At 40.8% G+C, this 18024-nt stretch overlaps 2 protein-coding genes across 2 annotated transcripts; both read left to right on the forward strand.

Moving 5' to 3' along the window:
* Positions 1-738: 738 nt before the first annotated feature.
* Positions 739-8808, forward strand: ctsc (cathepsin C). The gene is made up of 8 exons (XM_046388804.1): positions 739-1297; positions 1648-1793; positions 2444-2598; positions 4490-4645; positions 5193-5311; positions 6516-6647; positions 7057-7289; positions 7846-8808. Exons 1-8 carry the CDS (start codon positions 1132-1134, stop codon positions 8110-8112), a joined length of 1374 nt encoding a protein of 457 aa, XP_046244760.1. The 5' UTR covers positions 739-1131; the 3' UTR covers positions 8113-8808.
* Positions 8809-8933: 125 nt separating this feature from the next.
* On the forward strand, positions 8934-17472 carry rab38a (RAB38a, member RAS oncogene family). The gene is made up of 3 exons (XM_046388805.1): positions 8934-10387; positions 13193-13473; positions 16606-17472. The coding sequence occupies exons 1-3, from the start codon at positions 10186-10188 to the stop codon at positions 16759-16761; spliced, it is 639 nt and encodes a 212-aa protein (XP_046244761.1). The 5' UTR covers positions 8934-10185; the 3' UTR covers positions 16762-17472.
* The last annotated feature ends 552 nt before the right edge of the window (positions 17473-18024 follow it).

Below are 18024 nucleotides of genomic sequence, written 5' to 3' on the forward strand. Positions count from 1 at the left end.
ATAAACAAAATTACTAAGTTAAACTTCTATCTTTGATTTTGCAAACCCTACCATAGCTGCATGTGCAGTGGGTTATGAATGAATAGTTAAGATAACGTTGTTCAAATTTCCATTTATTTACAACCATCAAATGATTGTGTTTTGAATTGTTTGCAAGTTGCCATTGAGCTGACTTACTGCAGCCTGAAGCCTCAGCAATAACACTTAATCAGAATCAGAAAACTTTAATTGCCAGGTAGGTTCCACCTATGTGTGGAATTGTTGGAAAAGTAGTGTAAATGGACAGTATCTTTGTTGTTGTTGTTCTATTGTGCTAGTGTATTAACTGAGACTCGGTCAACGATCCTATAGGAAATACTTTCAGTAGCCAATATGACAAAAAATGCAAAAGTAAAACCCAGAGTCTAGCCATTAAGTGATATATATTAAGGAATGCTTATCAGAGCAATAAATAGTACGAATAAATATTCCAAATATCCCTCAAATCCTTTCATATTCTATTATTTTAGTGCTACAACTAGTTTTCTGATTTGTGTTATGCCTCCCGCTGCACTCTAGTTCCTCAATCCTACTGCGCATGCCCACAGTTGCCGGGGAGTCACATGATAAGGAAATCGAAACCAAAAAGCCAATCAAAGCACAGTCTAGGACGAGATATATTATGATATGTGGTTCCTTGTTTGCTGAGATAACGTTAGACAGAGTAGAAGTGGAAGAGTGTAAAAGTCACGATAAGCCACTTATAGCTTGCTGATAGCTCCTGTATATCAGCATCAATACACATGTTGGTGTTTTGGGAATACAATTTATTTTGTACTAATATCAAAGGGATGCTGTAAATGCAAAGAACTTTCGCTCGCCGGTTTTCTTGCTAATTGATCGTGCGCAAGTGCGTTGTACGGTACTGGCTTCAGGTTCCTATCTTGACCGTAAAAGTTGAAATGTGGCTCTTTGTAAAAAGTTTCAGTTTGCATAAATAGTGGTATAGCAGACAGACAGAAAGGAAATAGAGAAGTCAGAAGCTATCGGTGCAGTTAGGCCTGTCGGGTCACTCTCATAGGCTCCTTTTAGAAGACGCAGTTCTGGCTGTGTAGTTCTTGCAGTGTGTGTCGGGACTTAAGCTAGCTGTGTATGAAGATGAGGCTGAGCGCTGTGTTAGTGTGTGTGTGCCTGCTTTGGGTTCAGGGGTCCTGGGGTGACACACCGGCCAACTGCACATATGAGGACCTGCTGGGGACATGGGTGTTCCAAGTGTCCAAAGGAGGACACGACAAAACCGTCAACTGCTCTGCTGAAGGTAAAAGCCTCAACCGCACTATTAAGTGTCCACACTATGGGGACTGATCAGATGTGCTGACTGCAGTGGTTTCGCAATTTGGAAATCATGTGACGTGTTTGGGCCTGTACTTTGTGGGTCTTCATTCCAGACAAACTATAACAAGAGATTCACTGATTACTTCCTCTTTTTGTAACGTTATTCAGAGTTGGATGAGCACCTGTATATGCGTTGTATACAAATTTATCTTGCTCTAAATTTGTCTCATGTCCGCTTGTAGAGCTGATCCTTGTGTGTGTTTTAATTAGGACTTGCCAAGGCGGTACATACAAAAAGCTGTAAGATATCTGTGTTGTGGTGTTCCTTTGCAGCTACAGGTGAAAGCACTGTGACTGTGACCCTGGAGAAACTGTCTGTAGCCACAGACCAGCTGGGTAACACTGGCTTCTTCACCATTGTCTACAACCAGGGTTTTGAAGTGGTCATTAATGGGTACAAATGGTTCGGCTTCTTCAAGGTAAAAAGATGCATTCACAGCTCATCTATCTGACTGATCTTTTTAGTATTTTTTCCATTCTTATATTGTTACTTGGTCTGTTCAACTTCCTGGTTAGTCCACATGATCACAAAATTTACGCTGTTGTTATAAGTGATATGGACTTTGATGCTTGTTGGAAATGAAGTGTGAAAGAAGTTGCACTGTTGTTTTAATATTTGTCCAGGCTCTACTTTCAAATGCTGCCTGACATTATGTATTTAGTTTCACTCAGCTTCCTGTCCCTTCATCTGATAAGATGGTATCTGTAAAAAAAATATGTAACTTCATTACACCAAAAACCAGGCTGACATTTGATGGAAATGTGTACTTTTTCAAAGCGACTGTATTCACAGTTCATCTTTCACAGTCATGTGTTATTTCTCGTCACTCACATGACACTGAGTTAGTTTATCCCAGCTCATTTCAACTTCCCCACTGTCTTCACTTGATTTAGGCTATTATGGTGATATGAGAAGGACAGGGAGATTTTACTATTCTAGACGTAGTTCCTTCTCAAACTTGTAACTCGATGAGCAGTTCAACTGATTATTTGTCTGTGCATGTAGTTACATGACTGAGTTGTATATTGGATGATAAGTTCTGATCTGTTTGTCTCACTGCACTTTCAGTACAGTGTGGACGGCCTTAAGGTGACCAGCTACTGCGACCAGACCCTACCAGGGTGGGTCCATGATGTCTTGGGGAACAACTGGGCCTGTTTTGTGGGGAAGAGAGTGGATCCAGTGCCACCCCGAACAGATTACAAACCAATCTTCAGCAGCAGGTACATGTGGTAGCTTCGCACACCCCCAAAGTGCAAAGTGGAAAAACACAAGCTAACAAGCTAGGTTTGCCTGCACTCAGATAATCTGTTTGTACACAGAATGTCGGTGAAGGCAGTGTTGATGATCCTGGTTTTCAGTGTGCTGTTGTCACCCCCGATTTCATTTAGTTTCATTTCTTTCCTCCCTCGTTCCTCCTCTGATGTGAACTGAGTTAACCTGACTCACCCTCAGTAGGTCTTGGAAATGGGCCTGGAATATCATCTGACATTAAGCTCAGTTGTTGCTGAACAGGTTGATACAAAAATATTTGACAAAGAAATTAATATTTGGGCAACTTCTTAACTCAGTTTCTGGCAACACAAAGCTGCTGCCTGGACTCTTTGATTCCAGTTAAAAACCAGGTCACTGTTATGCTTCATGTTTACCCGTAATTTAAACCATAAACAGTATTGTTTCTCTCAGGACCAGACTGATTTAATTTATTGATTTGTTTATTTAATTTAATTGTTGATATCCACTGTGTTGTCTGAGTTAACCAGCAAAAATGCTTAATTGTCATAACCTGATGCAATTTATAGAAAACATGTTTCAGTGTATTTCTGAAACAAAGTTGCAAAATGAAAGTGTAAATCTTTGTCCCAGCCTTCTCTGAAGCACAGATTCAGCAAGTTTTGAATAATGACACATTATCTCAGCTCCAAGATGTGCACAGATGTGGACAGTCACTCTGGGAAGTTTAGTGTATATTGACTTCAAATAGTCCTTACAAACATTTTGTATATTTTTATGCTAAACGTCTTACTGCACAAAAACAGTTTCCACACTCCTTAACCAAAATAGGGGGCTGCATGACAACTGTGGCATTTCTCTTGGCCAGAATTTAAACTGTGAAAGTCACTAACTCAGTTTAGACGTCTCCACGCCTTCACAAGCTTTATTCTCCTCACACAGAAGAAGCTTACATTTCAAAATGTTTTTAATTAATTGACCTGTAGGTAACACCTTCTTCCTCCATGAGATGTGAAACTTTGCACCCACGATAATGATTTACGCCTTTGTTCAAAACGAGGGGATTTGAAGTGGCGACATTCCCATCAAGGCTGCAGTTGCTCGTCGTCTCTTGGCCGCAGTGTTTTTTTTTTCTTTCTTTTTGCATATGATTCTGTGGCGTAAGGTGTGGTCAGTGGTTGGTCTGCCTTGTCTTAGACCTGATGAAAATTACTTTTATTGTGTGGTACTCTCTCTACCAGGAACTCTGTTTCAGGTGCAGTTTCTTACTGGTATAATCATCAGCACTTGAGGGAACAATTCAGCCTCAAACTGCTTCACAAAGCTGTTTTTGACATCAGTATGAATAAGTAGCAATTATCTTTGCAAGTCTTTGATTATCCAAATTAAACTTACTAGCAGGTGTAGTTTGTATTGCAGTGCTGCTGTATTGTAACTGTCACCTGTGTGTATTTTGTCTAAGATAAGATAAGATAAAATAAGAGAGGCCTTTATTAGTCCTGCACTGGGGAAATTCACATTGTTACAGCAGCACAAGGATAGCAGAAATAAAGGTGCCAGTAGGTCGAGTAAAAAAAAGATATTTAAAGTAAAAATACATGATATTTACACCCTTTTTAAAGAAACTGTCAAAACCCCACAACACACACACACTCAATATTTACAGAATTTTACAATTTTTAAATATTTAGCAGCAAAAAAAAAAAAAAAACAAAAAACAAAAAAAGATATTAAATGTTAGCCAACTACCATTGACTGCATACTGTGATTCAGTTCCACAGCAATTGCCTGTGATGGCTTTTTTTCCTCTTTGGGGGGCACATGAGCACCAGTTTTGGAGGAAAAAAAATATAATAATGATAATTACATATCACCCTTTAGTCTCCTCCAGAGGCCGTACAAACACAACATGGACTTCATTGACACCATCAACTCGGTCCAGAATTTCTGGAAGGCTGTACGCCACCCAGAGCTTGAGATGTACACAATGCAGGAGCTACACTACCGAGCTGGGGGGCCTGCCTCCCGTATCCCCAGGTAAATATTTACTTTCCTCACGCTATAAACTAAATTAGTATGTTGTGCTGTTAAATGAAAAAACTAATTAACAACATTACAATTAACATATTGCTCAAAGTGTTGCTATTAGTACTACTGAAAGTGATTTCTCCAGGAAGCTCTGTTCTTATCAGTATGTCTGGAGGTATATGAAGCCGCGTTTATGCACAGTTGCAATACTCCATCCACAGCTAGGCAGATGACTCTTCATGGCACAATGGTTGCTTCTTTTCCACACAAGGATTTCATTGTTATTCAACATAAAAAAGTATAATATGATCCCCTGTGTTATTTTTAATTTAATGCAGCAATAGAAGTGAGGACAGTACAGTCTTTGTCAGCCTGAACTCAACTCATTAATTAAAATCTTAAAATATTACTGGGGTTGACAAACTTAAGGCATATCAACATAAATTTAATTTCCATAGCGTTAGATTTTTTTTTTGTAAAACTGTGTTTGTCAATGAGAAATGTCCAATGTCAAATGCCCTTGTGATTCAAACGTGATTCTTTGTTTTTACGTCAGACGTGTTCGCCCTGTGGCTGTGAAAGCTGAAGTCGCCAAGATGGCGGCAGCTCTACCCGAGCAATGGGACTGGAGAAACATTGATGGTGTTAATTTTGTCAGCCCTGTGAGAAACCAAGGTGACCTTCAAGCTAAGTTTTTTGTCTTTTGTTCTTCTGACATGTAAAGTTAGCGAGTTATGAAACAAAAATCAGCTCCAAGGGGATGACCATATTTCACCTGTGCACGCGTGATATTTGACATTTAAATACAAACCTGTCAACAGTACATCAGAAGACTTGTGATCACGAGCAGCTGTCAGTGAGAGCTGACGCTGAGCAGCAGCTCCTCACGTGTTGTGCTTTCCCTCTTGGTAGGCCTGCGTCTGCTCTCTGCTCTCCTCTTGTGTCTCTGCACAGCCTAGTGTGTGAGTGGAGAGATTATGCTTGCTGAGTATTTTGAGTGTCTGAGAGGGCCTCTGTAGGGCTGGGTTTAAGGATCTGGAGAGGGTTGGAGTGTTTCACTAGAAGCCCTTTAAGCCACTATGCACTGCTGTGGGGCTTATTCTGCTTCTGCATTACCAGTCAGGTGGATATTTTTGCCATTTTCAGTTTAGGATTGGAGAGAAAAATTTCTCTGTCTGGTCTTGCACAGGAGCATGGCTGCTTCTTAACATAACATGCAACCCAAAGTTAAGAGAAGATGCAGGTGTAACTGGCACTGAAGCACCTTAAAGCTCCACTCTGAGTCCTGTGTGAGAGAGCTCTGCCTTCTGTGTCCCGTGGGTCCAAATTTCATCATCACATTCTTTTCTCCAGAGTCATCTCAATAACTGCATACATCAAAAATTAGGACAGCAAAAGTTTCCTACTCTTTCTTCAATTTAAATGAATGGTTGTTGCACCTTATTAGTCTTAAGAGGCTTAAGGTCTTGAGCCTAAATAAAAACTGTTCTCAGTGTCACCCTGACTTGAAATATTACTACAATTAAACCACCCTGCAGATCCCCCTGTTCTCTGAACTAATTTGTTTCTGCAGAGCATTTTATTAAGAACCTGCACGGCAACCACTGGCTTTAATCAGTGTATCTTTCTCTTTGCCTTGCTCCATTATTATGTGTTATAACTAAAGTACATAAGTATACTGGGGCAGTAACGTAATAGAAACTTCTGTAACTGCTGACATCTTATTTACATACATCAGCCACTGGTTCAGCCTCAGAGTTGAACTAGACAGTCAACAAAAAACGGAGATCTCAAGTCTCATGAAGTCAGGTTTTATTCCAGCGCTGTTGTTGCACAGCTGCATTATTTTAACGTGTACAGCTCTAATGCTCTCTTTCAGCATCATGTGGTAGCTGCTATTCCTTTGCCACCATGGGAATGCTGGAAGCTCGTATTAGAATCCTCACCAACAACAGCGAGAGTCCCATCCTCAGCCCGCAACAAGTGGTCTCCTGTTCTGAATATTCTCAAGGTAAACTAACTCAATTACTCAAAAACTCAATTCATCTTACAGTAAAGCAGTTGATGCTGAATATTTCAGATATGAATTGGACATCAGTCTAAAAATATACACAATATATATGGTAGAATGTTGATACTGCGACGCAGTATTTTGCACTGCTTATGTAGAAGACTTGTGCCTGCCTTCCTCCCTAATCCGAACAAGTAGCATTTAATGGCCCTGATTAGCGAATTGTCACTAATCATCCTGAAGTGTCCTACAAAAACCCTGTTTTAATGTTTCCGTCGTGGACCACATATGAGATTTTACCCTGTGAGAAAGTCATGATAACCCTTCAAATTTATTTCTTGATGACGCTTTAGAATTTTAAACATACTAAAAGAAAAAACAGATTTAACATTCATCTCTCTCCTGGAAGGTTGTGATGGAGGGTTCCCTTACCTGATCGGAAAGTACGCGCAGGATTTCGGCATTGTGGATGAGTCATGCTTCCCATATGTTGCCAAGAACTCTCCGTGTGGCGTCCCTCAAAATTGCAGACGTATTTACACAGCTGAATACCACTATGTTGGTGGATTTTATGGTGGCTGCAGTGAGATGGCCATGATGTTGGAACTGGTTAAGAATGGACCCATGGCTGTGGCCTTTGAGGTACATGAGCAGCTCACTGTTTCCTAATGGCTACTCCTATACTTACAACAGGTGTTTGCTAATTAGTTTGCTAACTAATGGGGTTTTTGCTCTGTCACTGCAACTCGGAGTTTACGCTGAGTTTAACCTGCTGTGTCTTTTTTTTTTTCACTTTTACCTTACTTTTACCTTAACACCAAAGCTAACATTTGAATTTTCTTCCTTTCCACTGTATGAATGATAACACAGCTGGCTGTTAGTTCACACAGTTGGCAAATTCCAACAATTTGTCATGTTCACAGTCAGTATTTCCAGAGCGTAAAAAATGTCAGAATTTGTCACTCCTGTTAAGCCCAAACCACAGCTACGCTAGCAAAATACCAACAGACAAAGCAATTACCCCGAAAATTGTCCCTCATAAAATTTACTAATTTGAAGCATTGATTTGTATATTCAACCTTCTTAACCCTCATGAAATACTCTGTTCTTCCTTTACAACTCAGTAACCCGTCCTGCTTCATAGGCATAACTCCAATTTGTGACAAGTGTGAAGTAAATTGTCGCTTTCCATCTGCAGGTCCACCCTGATTTTATGCACTACAAGGGGGGCATCTACCACCACACAGGCCTCATAGACTCCGTAAATCCCTTTGAGCTGACCAACCATGCTGTCCTCTTGGTCGGGTATGGCCGCTGCCACATGACCGGACAGAAGTACTGGATTGTCAAGAACAGCTGGGGCACCGGCTGGGGCGAGGACGGCTACTTCCGAATCCGTCGTGGCAGTGATGAGTGTGCTATTGAGAGCATTGCAGTCGCAGCCAACCCAATCCCGAAACTGTAGAGGCTGTGAACTCAGGATGGAAAGAAGGGCTGTCTTAATGAAGAGTCTCATTAGCTATTTTCAAGAAAACTTTTGTAAATTTTCACATGGGTAGTGTCTGTCTTTTTCCAGCAAGCACAATATTAAGATGAATTATCCAAGACGGAGCTGGCTTATGGGATTAACATGTTGTGTGGCATCCAGCTGAGAATTACATTGTGAAGAGTTTTATCATTCAACTTGTATAGGTGCAGTGAAACAGATATCGTCCTACATTAGTTAAAAGCACAAATAGGGACACAAAAGTCTGTAAGCCTACCCATGTTGTTTTAATATTGATTATGTTTCTTGTTTCATTCAATCTGTAACTGCACAAATCAAAGCAGATTGTTGCATGCCGTGTCAATTCATGGTTAGGACCTCCTAACTGTAACATTTAAAGGGAACTGACAACCGAGGAGTCGATGTTTTTGTTCGTGTTGTCAGGTGGCGCACCTTGATTCTTTGTCTCAGGGAGAATCATAATATCATCTGTCCTTGCACGCATCATCTTAAAACTGTTCCCCTGTGGAGCATTTTAAAGGGATTTTTTAAAATAATCAATTAAGGCATCTAGTGATTGTTCCTTATGCCTTTTTATTGTGCGTCCCATGCAGTGAAAGAAAGTGTTTTCAGTGTATTGTGAAATTTGATTGATTAAAAGCTTTTCAAAATGTTTCTGTAATGTTTGTTTGTTTGTTTAAATTGTTTAAATCATGCTCTGTGGGATCTTTGATTTATTGTTTTTTTTAATCTTGGCATCAGGAGCTTTCTCTCTGGCAAAGATTCTCAGAACAATATAAAACACAAGTGCATGACTGGAGATTACACATGACAAGAGGGTGAAGCTTTATAACCTACTGTAGGTGTAAGGCCCTTTGTGTGAGGAAATCTTTGTGTAGTTTTCATAGACAGTTCCATTTGATCAAAAAGAAAACTTTAACTTGCAGTGTACAATTACCCAAAGGCTGTTAAAGTTGTGAGGTACTTTAGTATTTCCATTTAATAGTACTTCTACACTACATATCAGAAGGGAAATAAACTGTGCTTTTCCCTCCACCACATTCATGTGACAGCTGCTGTGTAATTCTATGATTCTAATTAATTTGCAGGTTTACACAAAAAACATCATGATCTTATAAAATACACTATATAGACAAAAGTACCCAGACACACCTCTTTATGGGGCTATTTTTCAGGGTTTTGGTGAGGCCCCTTACTTCCAGTCAACTGAAATCTTAACGTTTCATCACACCAAAACATTTTGGACAATGCTATGCTTCCAACTTTGTGTGATCAGTTTGGGGAAGACCCTTATATATTCCAACAGGACTGTGCCCCAGTGCACAAAGCAGGGCAAAATCCCCATAGAAATGCACCAAACTGTTGTGGCAAGCCTTCAGGAAGAGTGTAAGCTGTTATAGCTGCAAAGCTGTCTGTGTATTTAGAATGTGATGTCATTAAGGGCCCTGTTGGTGTAATGCTCAGGTGTCCCAATACTTTTGTCCACACAGTGTATACATATATAACACGATTACTATCGATTAGAACACCCAACAAAGTGTGAAACTGTTCAAATAGCTCCACCAGCTACAACATTAACATGATGCTTTTGTTAATGAATCAGCACTCAGTATCCATTTAACACGAAATAAAATGACGATTTCAACATGTCAGTACTTTTATATTTAAGTAATTTTTTGAATGCAGGACTGCACTTGTAATTGAGTATTTTCACGCTGTACTGCTACTTCTACATATAAGTAACCGAATACTTCTTCCACTACTGACTTACTTCATATCAGCGCAGTGTTTATCCTCTCTCAGTCTCTGGCGTTTTAAATACAACTTCCAGGCAGCTCCTCCGCCTGAGTCACAAGGTCCACACGTCTCTGCTCCACTTCCCTATGTGGTCCGGGGCGTACCTCACCTCCCCTTCTCTCATTCCCAGCTCTGTGGAGTTGTGTCTGCGCTGTCCTGTGCTTCTCCCCTCTCATCCCACGGTCCTCTCCATTACGGTGGATTCATGCTCAGCTCTCGCCCTCTTCGGTCGCCATGCAGAACAACCACCACAAGGAGCATCTCTATAAGATTCTTGTGATAGGGGACCTCGGAGTCGGCAAGACCAGCATCATCAAGCGGTATGTCCATCACAACTTCAGCCCCAACTACCGAGCCACCATCGGGGTGGACTTCGCGCTGAAAGTCCTCAACTGGGACCAAGAGACGGTGCGCCTACAGCTGTGGGACATCGCAGGTACAGTCCAGCTTTTACGCACGGCTCACATGAAATAGCAGATCCATAGGAGGGCAAATGTATGGGGCTCTAAGGAGCAATTTGAGAAGAAATATGAAGTTCCCGGAGCAATTTGGTTACTGTTTGTTTGACCAAACTTTTAGTATGAAAGAATAAACGTATTGTGAAATGTGAAGGGGCTTTATGATAAGTGAAAGATAGAGGGAAAATTCAGTTTTCTTAATAATTTTAACCAAAAAAACTTATATTGGTTAAAACTGTTGAGAAAACTTGTTTTTTTAAATCATATGAAGCTGAAAATGTTTTTTTGATGATTAAATAATAGCTAACTAGTAGTTTGCCTTTTTAGCTTAATAACAGAAAAAAGGCAAACTAGTAGCGGAGTAAATTATGTCTGTAATTACGTTTTTCAAACATCACATGATGGAATCAATCTGTTTCACAGTCACACAGTGAGGTGCACATTATAACAATAAAATTTCCTGTTCTTAATTCATGGCATTTCAGGTCAGAGACAAAACTTTCAGTATGGCGGTAAACTAAAATTAAATCCATGTTATCATTTAGCCATGAAATAAACCTCAGTTTTCATTCATCATTTCATTCATTTGACTTTATACAAGAGCATCATGACCCCGCATGACATGACAGAAAGTAACCATGGCAACAGCCAGTTTCTGTACATTCATTTTCTGAATAAGCAAATCAATTGTACATTAATTAATCAATTCACACACATATATAAATCCACACAGTAACTCTGTCTTGCTCCCAGTGGCCTCCCACCTGTTCTGTGTGGCAGTCCTCACCTGTAGGACATACTCTATTCTTTGCACTTTAATTTGTATTCTGTACTGTCTGTATGTTGTACGCATTTTATTACACTTCAGATATGACTCCACTCACTCAGACCCGGAGAGCAGACCAGCCTCAGTTATGAGATAATGTGACCGAGAAATTCTAATATCTCTTGTTTCTGGCGAACACAGAGATCAGAAATAATAAAGGCTTTTGAGCGCGATGCTGTTGGGTAAGATAACAAACCTGAAGGCTACAGCAGTCTCATCTCACATGAGTGTCGGCTGAGGTTTAGAAGAATCCTCTGACCTGCTGCTCTATCCCCTCCTGTGCGCCCTCTCCAGTAAGGGCAAGCAGTCATGTGTCTCAAACTCATGTGAGTGAGATTTCAGGCCTGAGCTCTTGTGTACAGAAAGCTTTTATTGTGAGCTAAGGTTGAGCGTCTCACTCTAAGAAAACTGTTATAGGACTGCACTGTATGTGCTCCCTACACTCGCCTCTAAGTTATGGAAGCCTTGAGGTGGAAAACCTAAGATGCTAATTTTATTCCTGCATAGTCGAGAATCACATCGGTTCTCCATCTAGCTTGGATCCGAGGAAAGACACTTGAAGGTTGTGTCACATAAGCACACTGGTTACAAAGCATGTTTGTAGATTAAACGTCCTTTTTAAAGTAAATCCATCTGTCACTTATAAGTCACATCCAAAATAATTTCTTCTAGCACTGCTCTGAGTTTGTTTAAGGATTTGATGAGGGACCGAAGTTTTTCTCATGCCACAGATGTAATAAATCAGTTGCTGTTTCTGTGCATTACCCAACACAAATAATAACTCTAACTGTGCCTATTTTTGTCCGCCGTTTTTCTTTTGCCTGAGCTGATAGGGGTAGCTGCACAGGCATATGAAGATGTGACTGAGACTGGCTTCAGGCTTACAGAAGGGGTTTTATATGCTGTTCATCCTTTTGAAAATACAGTTACTGTGCTGTGGAAGTGTGTGCCTGTAGACCACATTTAACACAGGAGAACTCCAGATGTTCTGAGCTTCTGCTTACATTAGATAACTTTTACCTTAGCTTTTTGTCTGTCTAGTTTGAGTTTGGAAAGAATCATATGTGTAAGAATCAGGATTTAACAAAATATGACTGGAAATGTGTTGACAGTTGTGGGGTGGCGTGCTTATGCAGCCAGGCCTTTATCAGTCAAATCTGAGTCATAGAAAAAGAAGATTGCCCCAAAAACACATGTATGTTTGAGTTGGCTTTTACACCAAACCTGCCAACGTTGTGCTATATGCTGATACTATACTGCAATACTTTCTAGTTGAAGACAAGGTGCTGCCCTTCTGACTTGTCCTTGGACAAGACACCCCTACTCGCAGCCCTTCTGAAACCAATCTGATCTTTGCTCTGATCCACCCTTGCAGGACTGTAAGTGAACAGTAAATGCTTGTGGGCCTTAACAGTAGCTCCTTTCCTCTTCCCCGTGGTGCAAACTACTTTTGGATTTAGGTCTTTGGTTAGTGTGAAAATGTCTTGCCCACAAGCTGATTGTGAGGGTGGTACTGATGGTGCTCCAACAGAAGTTATGGATGGGAAAATCAGTGCGGATACGACATTCCAACGGCTTATCGAATTAATTTTCCCCTCAGGAATTTTTACAAGCAAGTTCACAACCACACACACACACACACACACACACACACACACACACACACACACATCTGCTCTTTTAAAAGTAAAAACATGCATGTAATTGTGTGTTTATGTGTATGTTTGTGTGTGTGAGAGTGGATGAAGCGGTATGTCAGGAATGCTATTAGACAGGAGTGTGATAAAACCGGTAAATCGGATGACTCAAATTCAAGCCTCTGTGTCTGTTTGCTGCTAAAATAACACTGCACGACTCACAGCTTTTTCTGGGTCACCATGTGGCTGATTTCTTTGAAAAGTGGGTACAAAATGGAAATAAATCTCTGTTTGTTCCCTTTTCCCTGTGTGTCTTCTAGGTCAGGAGAGGTTTGGCAACATGACCCGTGTATACTACCGCGAGGCCATGGGCGCCTTCATTGTGTTTGATGTCACAAGGCCTGCCTCCTTTGAGGCCGTCACCAAATGGAAGGAGGACTTGGATTCCAAACTGACACTTTCCAATGGGAAACATGTAGCCACTGTGCTTTTAGCTAATAAATGTGACCAGGGCCGGGATGTACTGACCAATAACGGAATAAAGATGGAGCAGTTCTGCCAGGAGAATGGCTTTGTAGGATGGTACGAGACATCTGCTAAGGTGAGAAAGATGAGACATACAAGACATACAAGATGAGACATAAATACAAAGCAGTAACATGGCAGGATGTCGCTGTGAATACAAAGTATCCTTCAGTGGGAGCTCTGAGGCTCAAGCCCCTGTGTCTGCAGGCGTGTCCTTCCTGTTCAAATGTCCTTCAGAAGCAGCTGACTCCCCACCAGCTGGACCGTGTCAGACTCAGCACCTGATTACCCTGTGGAGATGTCACTATAGAGGCATTCAGAACCTGAAGAAATCCTTCAAAAGTGCTGAGTGTAACAGAGTCTCAGTTTAATCAGTATTTGCATATGAATAAGACCTCAGTAAATGAGCTCTGCTGCTTTTTCGTGGTGCTGAGACTCATGGCAGACATTCCCACTGTGGTATTTCAGGTCAGCTGCTGCTGCATCAGATGTCATCATACCCACCTCATGTCTGTATGTTAAATATGAAGCTGGACCCAGGAGATGGTTAGCTTACTCTAGCTTAAAGACTGGAAATGAATAAGACCTGGCAATCTCCAAAGGTAAAAAAAAAAAAAATTAAAATCTTAAACAGGCATCTTCAATTATTCCAGATTTTCAAAAGCATATATTACTACATATTTATGTCTGCATGCCTCTGTAAGTGCATTTCAGTCAATCCAAAACCTGTGTAACCTTTACAGCCTTTAGACACAAGGAATCGGAATCAGAATCAGTTTTATTGCCATGTATGTTTACACAATTGGAAAGTACAATATTTACAATAAGAGAAACAAAATTAAAGTATTACAAAGATAAAAAAAAAACAAAAGTATGTGCAGTGACATGACTGGAAGAGAGCTATACAGTTATGATCCTGCCGTGTTCACAGTATTTAAAGAAAAAACAGGATGACCAGGAATGAGCGTTAATGTAGCGCATAAACAAATTGTGGAATACATGTCAATGTAACATGCAATGAAATGTCTTTACAGGAGGATTAGAGTCTGTTTGTGAGGGGCTGTGTGCTGCTCTTAATGGACCACAGCCTCCTGCCAGAGGGCAGTGGCTCAAAGAGTCCATGTCAAGGGTGAGAGGGGTTGGCTACAATCCTTCCTGTAGACCTCAGGGTCCGGTAGGCATACAGGTCCTGCAGGGAGGGCAGATTGCAGCCAGTCACCTTCTCAGCAGTGCAAACAATATGCTGTGGTCCAATAAACACAGAGACAAGACTTCATGCAGCCTTTTGAAAACTTTAGAAAATTAAACTACAGCAGCAAATTCAAGACTCACTGATGCAGACAGGAGTGAAAGAATGTGTTGAGTGAATTCTGACAGCGAGATGAGTTGAGGATTCACCCTCCTACACACTAACACTGAGACAGCAGCACAAGTCAAGATTATCGTAGGTGATGTGGAGCAGGAATCTCACAGCTGAATGATGAAGGAAGAAAATAGACTAAGGCGTGCTCATATGCATGCATGTGTGCAGACACTGATGTACTGGGAAAGTATTTCAGCCCTGGACTTATCTGCTGGTTATTATGAAGTCTTTTACTACATACTGAGGGAAGCAGAAACTGGGCCCCTTTTAGCCCCAGTGCCTACGATACTTTACATTCTTTGCACGGTTTATTATTATTATTTTAACGCTGATTAACTCCCTTGTAAAAGCAGGTGTTTTATGGTAGGGACGTAGTAGTTTTTTCAGTATCCCACCGGCACTTTTGCATTGCTTGTCTCCACACAACAGAGGATGTATGCCTACTCTGCAATGGTTCAGACCACTGAGCAGAATACGAAGAGGGGACATAAACAAAGCCTTCAAAAAGTATTGTATTTATGGGTCAATTATTTAAAAAGTGGAATCATCTTCTATTCAATACATATTTTTATTTACATAATTTCTTAGAAATTATTTATTGGGAGAGACAGCTTCATGTTTTTCAGAAGTTATGTGTCACAATCTTACGTTATTGTACTTACGACTGTGTGTAGGCCTGGAGTCCGAAGCCCAGCTTTCGCCTTTGTTTTCATAAAAAAGTGGTCAAAATGTTTCCAGCATCAACGTGCAGCCATTTTGTAGTGAGAGTCGTCACATTTGTAACCATAAATATAAGTAGCAATAGACCATGAATATAAAGCAGCATCACCTTGATGGCTGAAGGGTTTGTTGTACAAGAAATCCTTGAGCAGAATGAGTGTCTAGAGTCTGTAATGTGTCGGGTGATAGCTGAATGCCCACAGCCAAATAACCTGAACACACTTTGTGTAAACAAGAATGCGTGCTGGCAGAGAGTAGAATTTGTTGTGTTGCGTTCAAAGTTTCCACTGGGTTGTGTGTTTTATGTCAGTTGGGATGAATCTTCCGTCGTTTCAGTAAGTACGATAGATCACGACACGACACACGGAGGCGTCACATGTCACACCCACTGAGCACACTGTTAGACCTGACGGATATTCAGTATTTCTGCTGCTGCTGCATCGTGCCTCACATATTAAGACAACAAGCGCATGGTTGTCTCTCTCATCAGTGCTCGCTGCTGCTGGCCTTCTCCTTATGTGAACCTCACAGGGCCATGTCTCTCGTTTACTCAGCTTTCAGCTCTAAATCTGCTGTGTGGGTGGCGTCAGGAAGTGCATTTCTGCTGTATTTTGATGGGTAGAATAGGTGTGTCAGACCCAATTCCTTTCTGTTTCAAATGAAGGTAAAATGCCCTAAAAATAATCTTTGAGACAACATAACACACATAACAAGCATGGGAAATGAAATTCATGAGAAAGTTTAGTGCAGTGGTTCAAAAATGCAGTGTAAAGTTGGAACAAATTCAAACTTGTAACTCGCAGAGAAACGCGTTGAATGAGCAGCACTCATCTACCTCTGTTTCCTTTAGACATAGATCATTCCGTTGCTTTCACTGTGCTGACTATAAACTTATTTCGATTGACTCGACACTTTGGAGAGATGAGGCTGTATGAAGTTTTATTATTGAGTTTGTGTTCACATCATGGCTTCTGGTTGATACCTCATCCATCTACTCTGTTTAGTAGTGAGGGTAAAGTAGTACATCAGATGTTTGAATCAGTCCATTTAGCTTTTTTCCTCCCCACTGTTTCACACTCATACTTCTCTTTTTTTTGTTTCTGCTCTTTTTCCTCTCTTTTTCAGGAGAACATCAACATCGATGAAGCGGCCAACTGCTTGGTGAAGCACATCATCGCCAGTGAGAATGACATGCTCCAGTCAGAAGTTCCCGACACCATCACCCCTCAGTTAGAGAAGGACAAAGGCGGGACATGCTCCTCCTGCTTCAGATCCCAGTAACAGCTTCTGACAGTTGGATGTCCTTTTGTATCTCATTGCAGCACAAAGTCGAATTTGTCTGTGAGCAGGAGGCAGAAGGAGAGCGACTTTGGCTGCTTTTTAAGAAACATGTATGGGTGCCAACTCTTTTCCTGTCTGGTAGTTCAGTATGGGAGGGTGGTGGGGATGACAGAGAGGCATCAGGCTCAAGAAATGGCTGGACTGAAACGGATGCAGCTGTGTACACTAGTCAAAGGCAAGGTCACCCTCTGGGTGATTTCAAGCCTCAATGCTGCCACTTCGGTTGCCATGGAGACACAGTTAACGAACACATGCACACAAACATTGCAGCAAATCACATTATAACTGCGCCGGAGGTCCACAGAGATTATCTTTACGACAAACCATGATATCTGCATCTCTCCCTCCTCCTCCTCTTCATCGCCCTTCTTTTTTCTTTAAGTCTCTTGCCCTCACTGTTCTCCTCTTTGTCTGAGTTTGTCCCTGCTTGTTTTTCCCCTCTCCTCATTCCTCACTCACAGCATTTTGAGTTTTTCACATGTCATTCTGCACTGACGAGCAGGAAAAAGAAGCACATTTATATCTAATAATTCAATGGTAATATATTAAATTTTTATTCCACTGTTCAGTATTTGTAATATTTGCCATTATGGGATAAATGCATTTAAATATATATAGATGTACATACTATATATACGGTATAATGAGACAGACGATCAACATGTTCATGTGAATAAACCATAACTTTACTGACCATACCTGGTTGTGATTTTGTGTGTTTTTAAATGTTCTGCACACACTCGTGTTTTCAGTTACTTTGCTGGGAATTATTAGAAGTCACCAAACTTAACTCATGTAACTAATAACAGTGATAAAGGTGTAAACAGTCCTGCCCTAAAAGGTAAAACACAGTGACAGGAGAGTGACGGAGCTGTCAGTCAAACAGCTTCTACACGCCCGCACAGCCCTGACAGGAAGTCTAATCAGGTAACATATTTAAAACACCTGTCGAAGTGGAGTCGAAGTCCTCTGCATTTCAGCATTTTAGTGTCGGTTTCACTATCATGTATGGGGGTAAAGTAACAATTGTTTTCATATATATAAAATCAACAGTTCATTCTGTTTCACTTATTTTGAGAAATAAGGTTTCAGTCTCTGTCAAGTCGTTTATCTCCTTACATGATGAATGTATATCGTTGCAATACACAAGTCACTAGAAAATGATTTTAATAATTTTAAAGTTGTCCCTAGTTCAGTTTAAAT

Source organism: Scatophagus argus, chromosome 5, assembly GCF_020382885.2.
Source record: "Scatophagus argus isolate fScaArg1 chromosome 5, fScaArg1.pri, whole genome shotgun sequence".
NCBI classification, from domain to species: domain Eukaryota; kingdom Metazoa; phylum Chordata; class Actinopteri; family Scatophagidae; genus Scatophagus; species Scatophagus argus.

Bases quoted from the DNA above. Each gene is read 5' to 3' on its own strand.
- rab38a (XM_046388805.1), top strand. From the start codon at position 10,186: ATGCAGAACAACCACCACAAGGAGCATCTCTATAAGATTCTTGTGATA. The intron at 10,388-13,192 runs GTACAGTCCAGC...TGTGTCTTCTAG, and splicing joins ACAGCTGTGGGACATCGCAG to GTCAGGAGAGGTTTGGCAAC. The intron at 13,474-16,605 runs GTGAGAAAGATG...TCTCTTTTTCAG, and splicing joins GGTACGAGACATCTGCTAAG to GAGAACATCAACATCGATGA.
- ctsc (XM_046388804.1), top strand. From the start codon at position 1,132: ATGAAGATGAGGCTGAGCGCTGTGTTAGTGTGTGTGTGCCTGCTTTGG. The intron at 1,794-2,443 runs GTAAAAAGATGC...CTGCACTTTCAG, and splicing joins AATGGTTCGGCTTCTTCAAG to TACAGTGTGGACGGCCTTAA. The intron at 6,648-7,056 runs GTAAACTAACTC...CTCTCCTGGAAG, and splicing joins CTGTTCTGAATATTCTCAAG to GTTGTGATGGAGGGTTCCCT.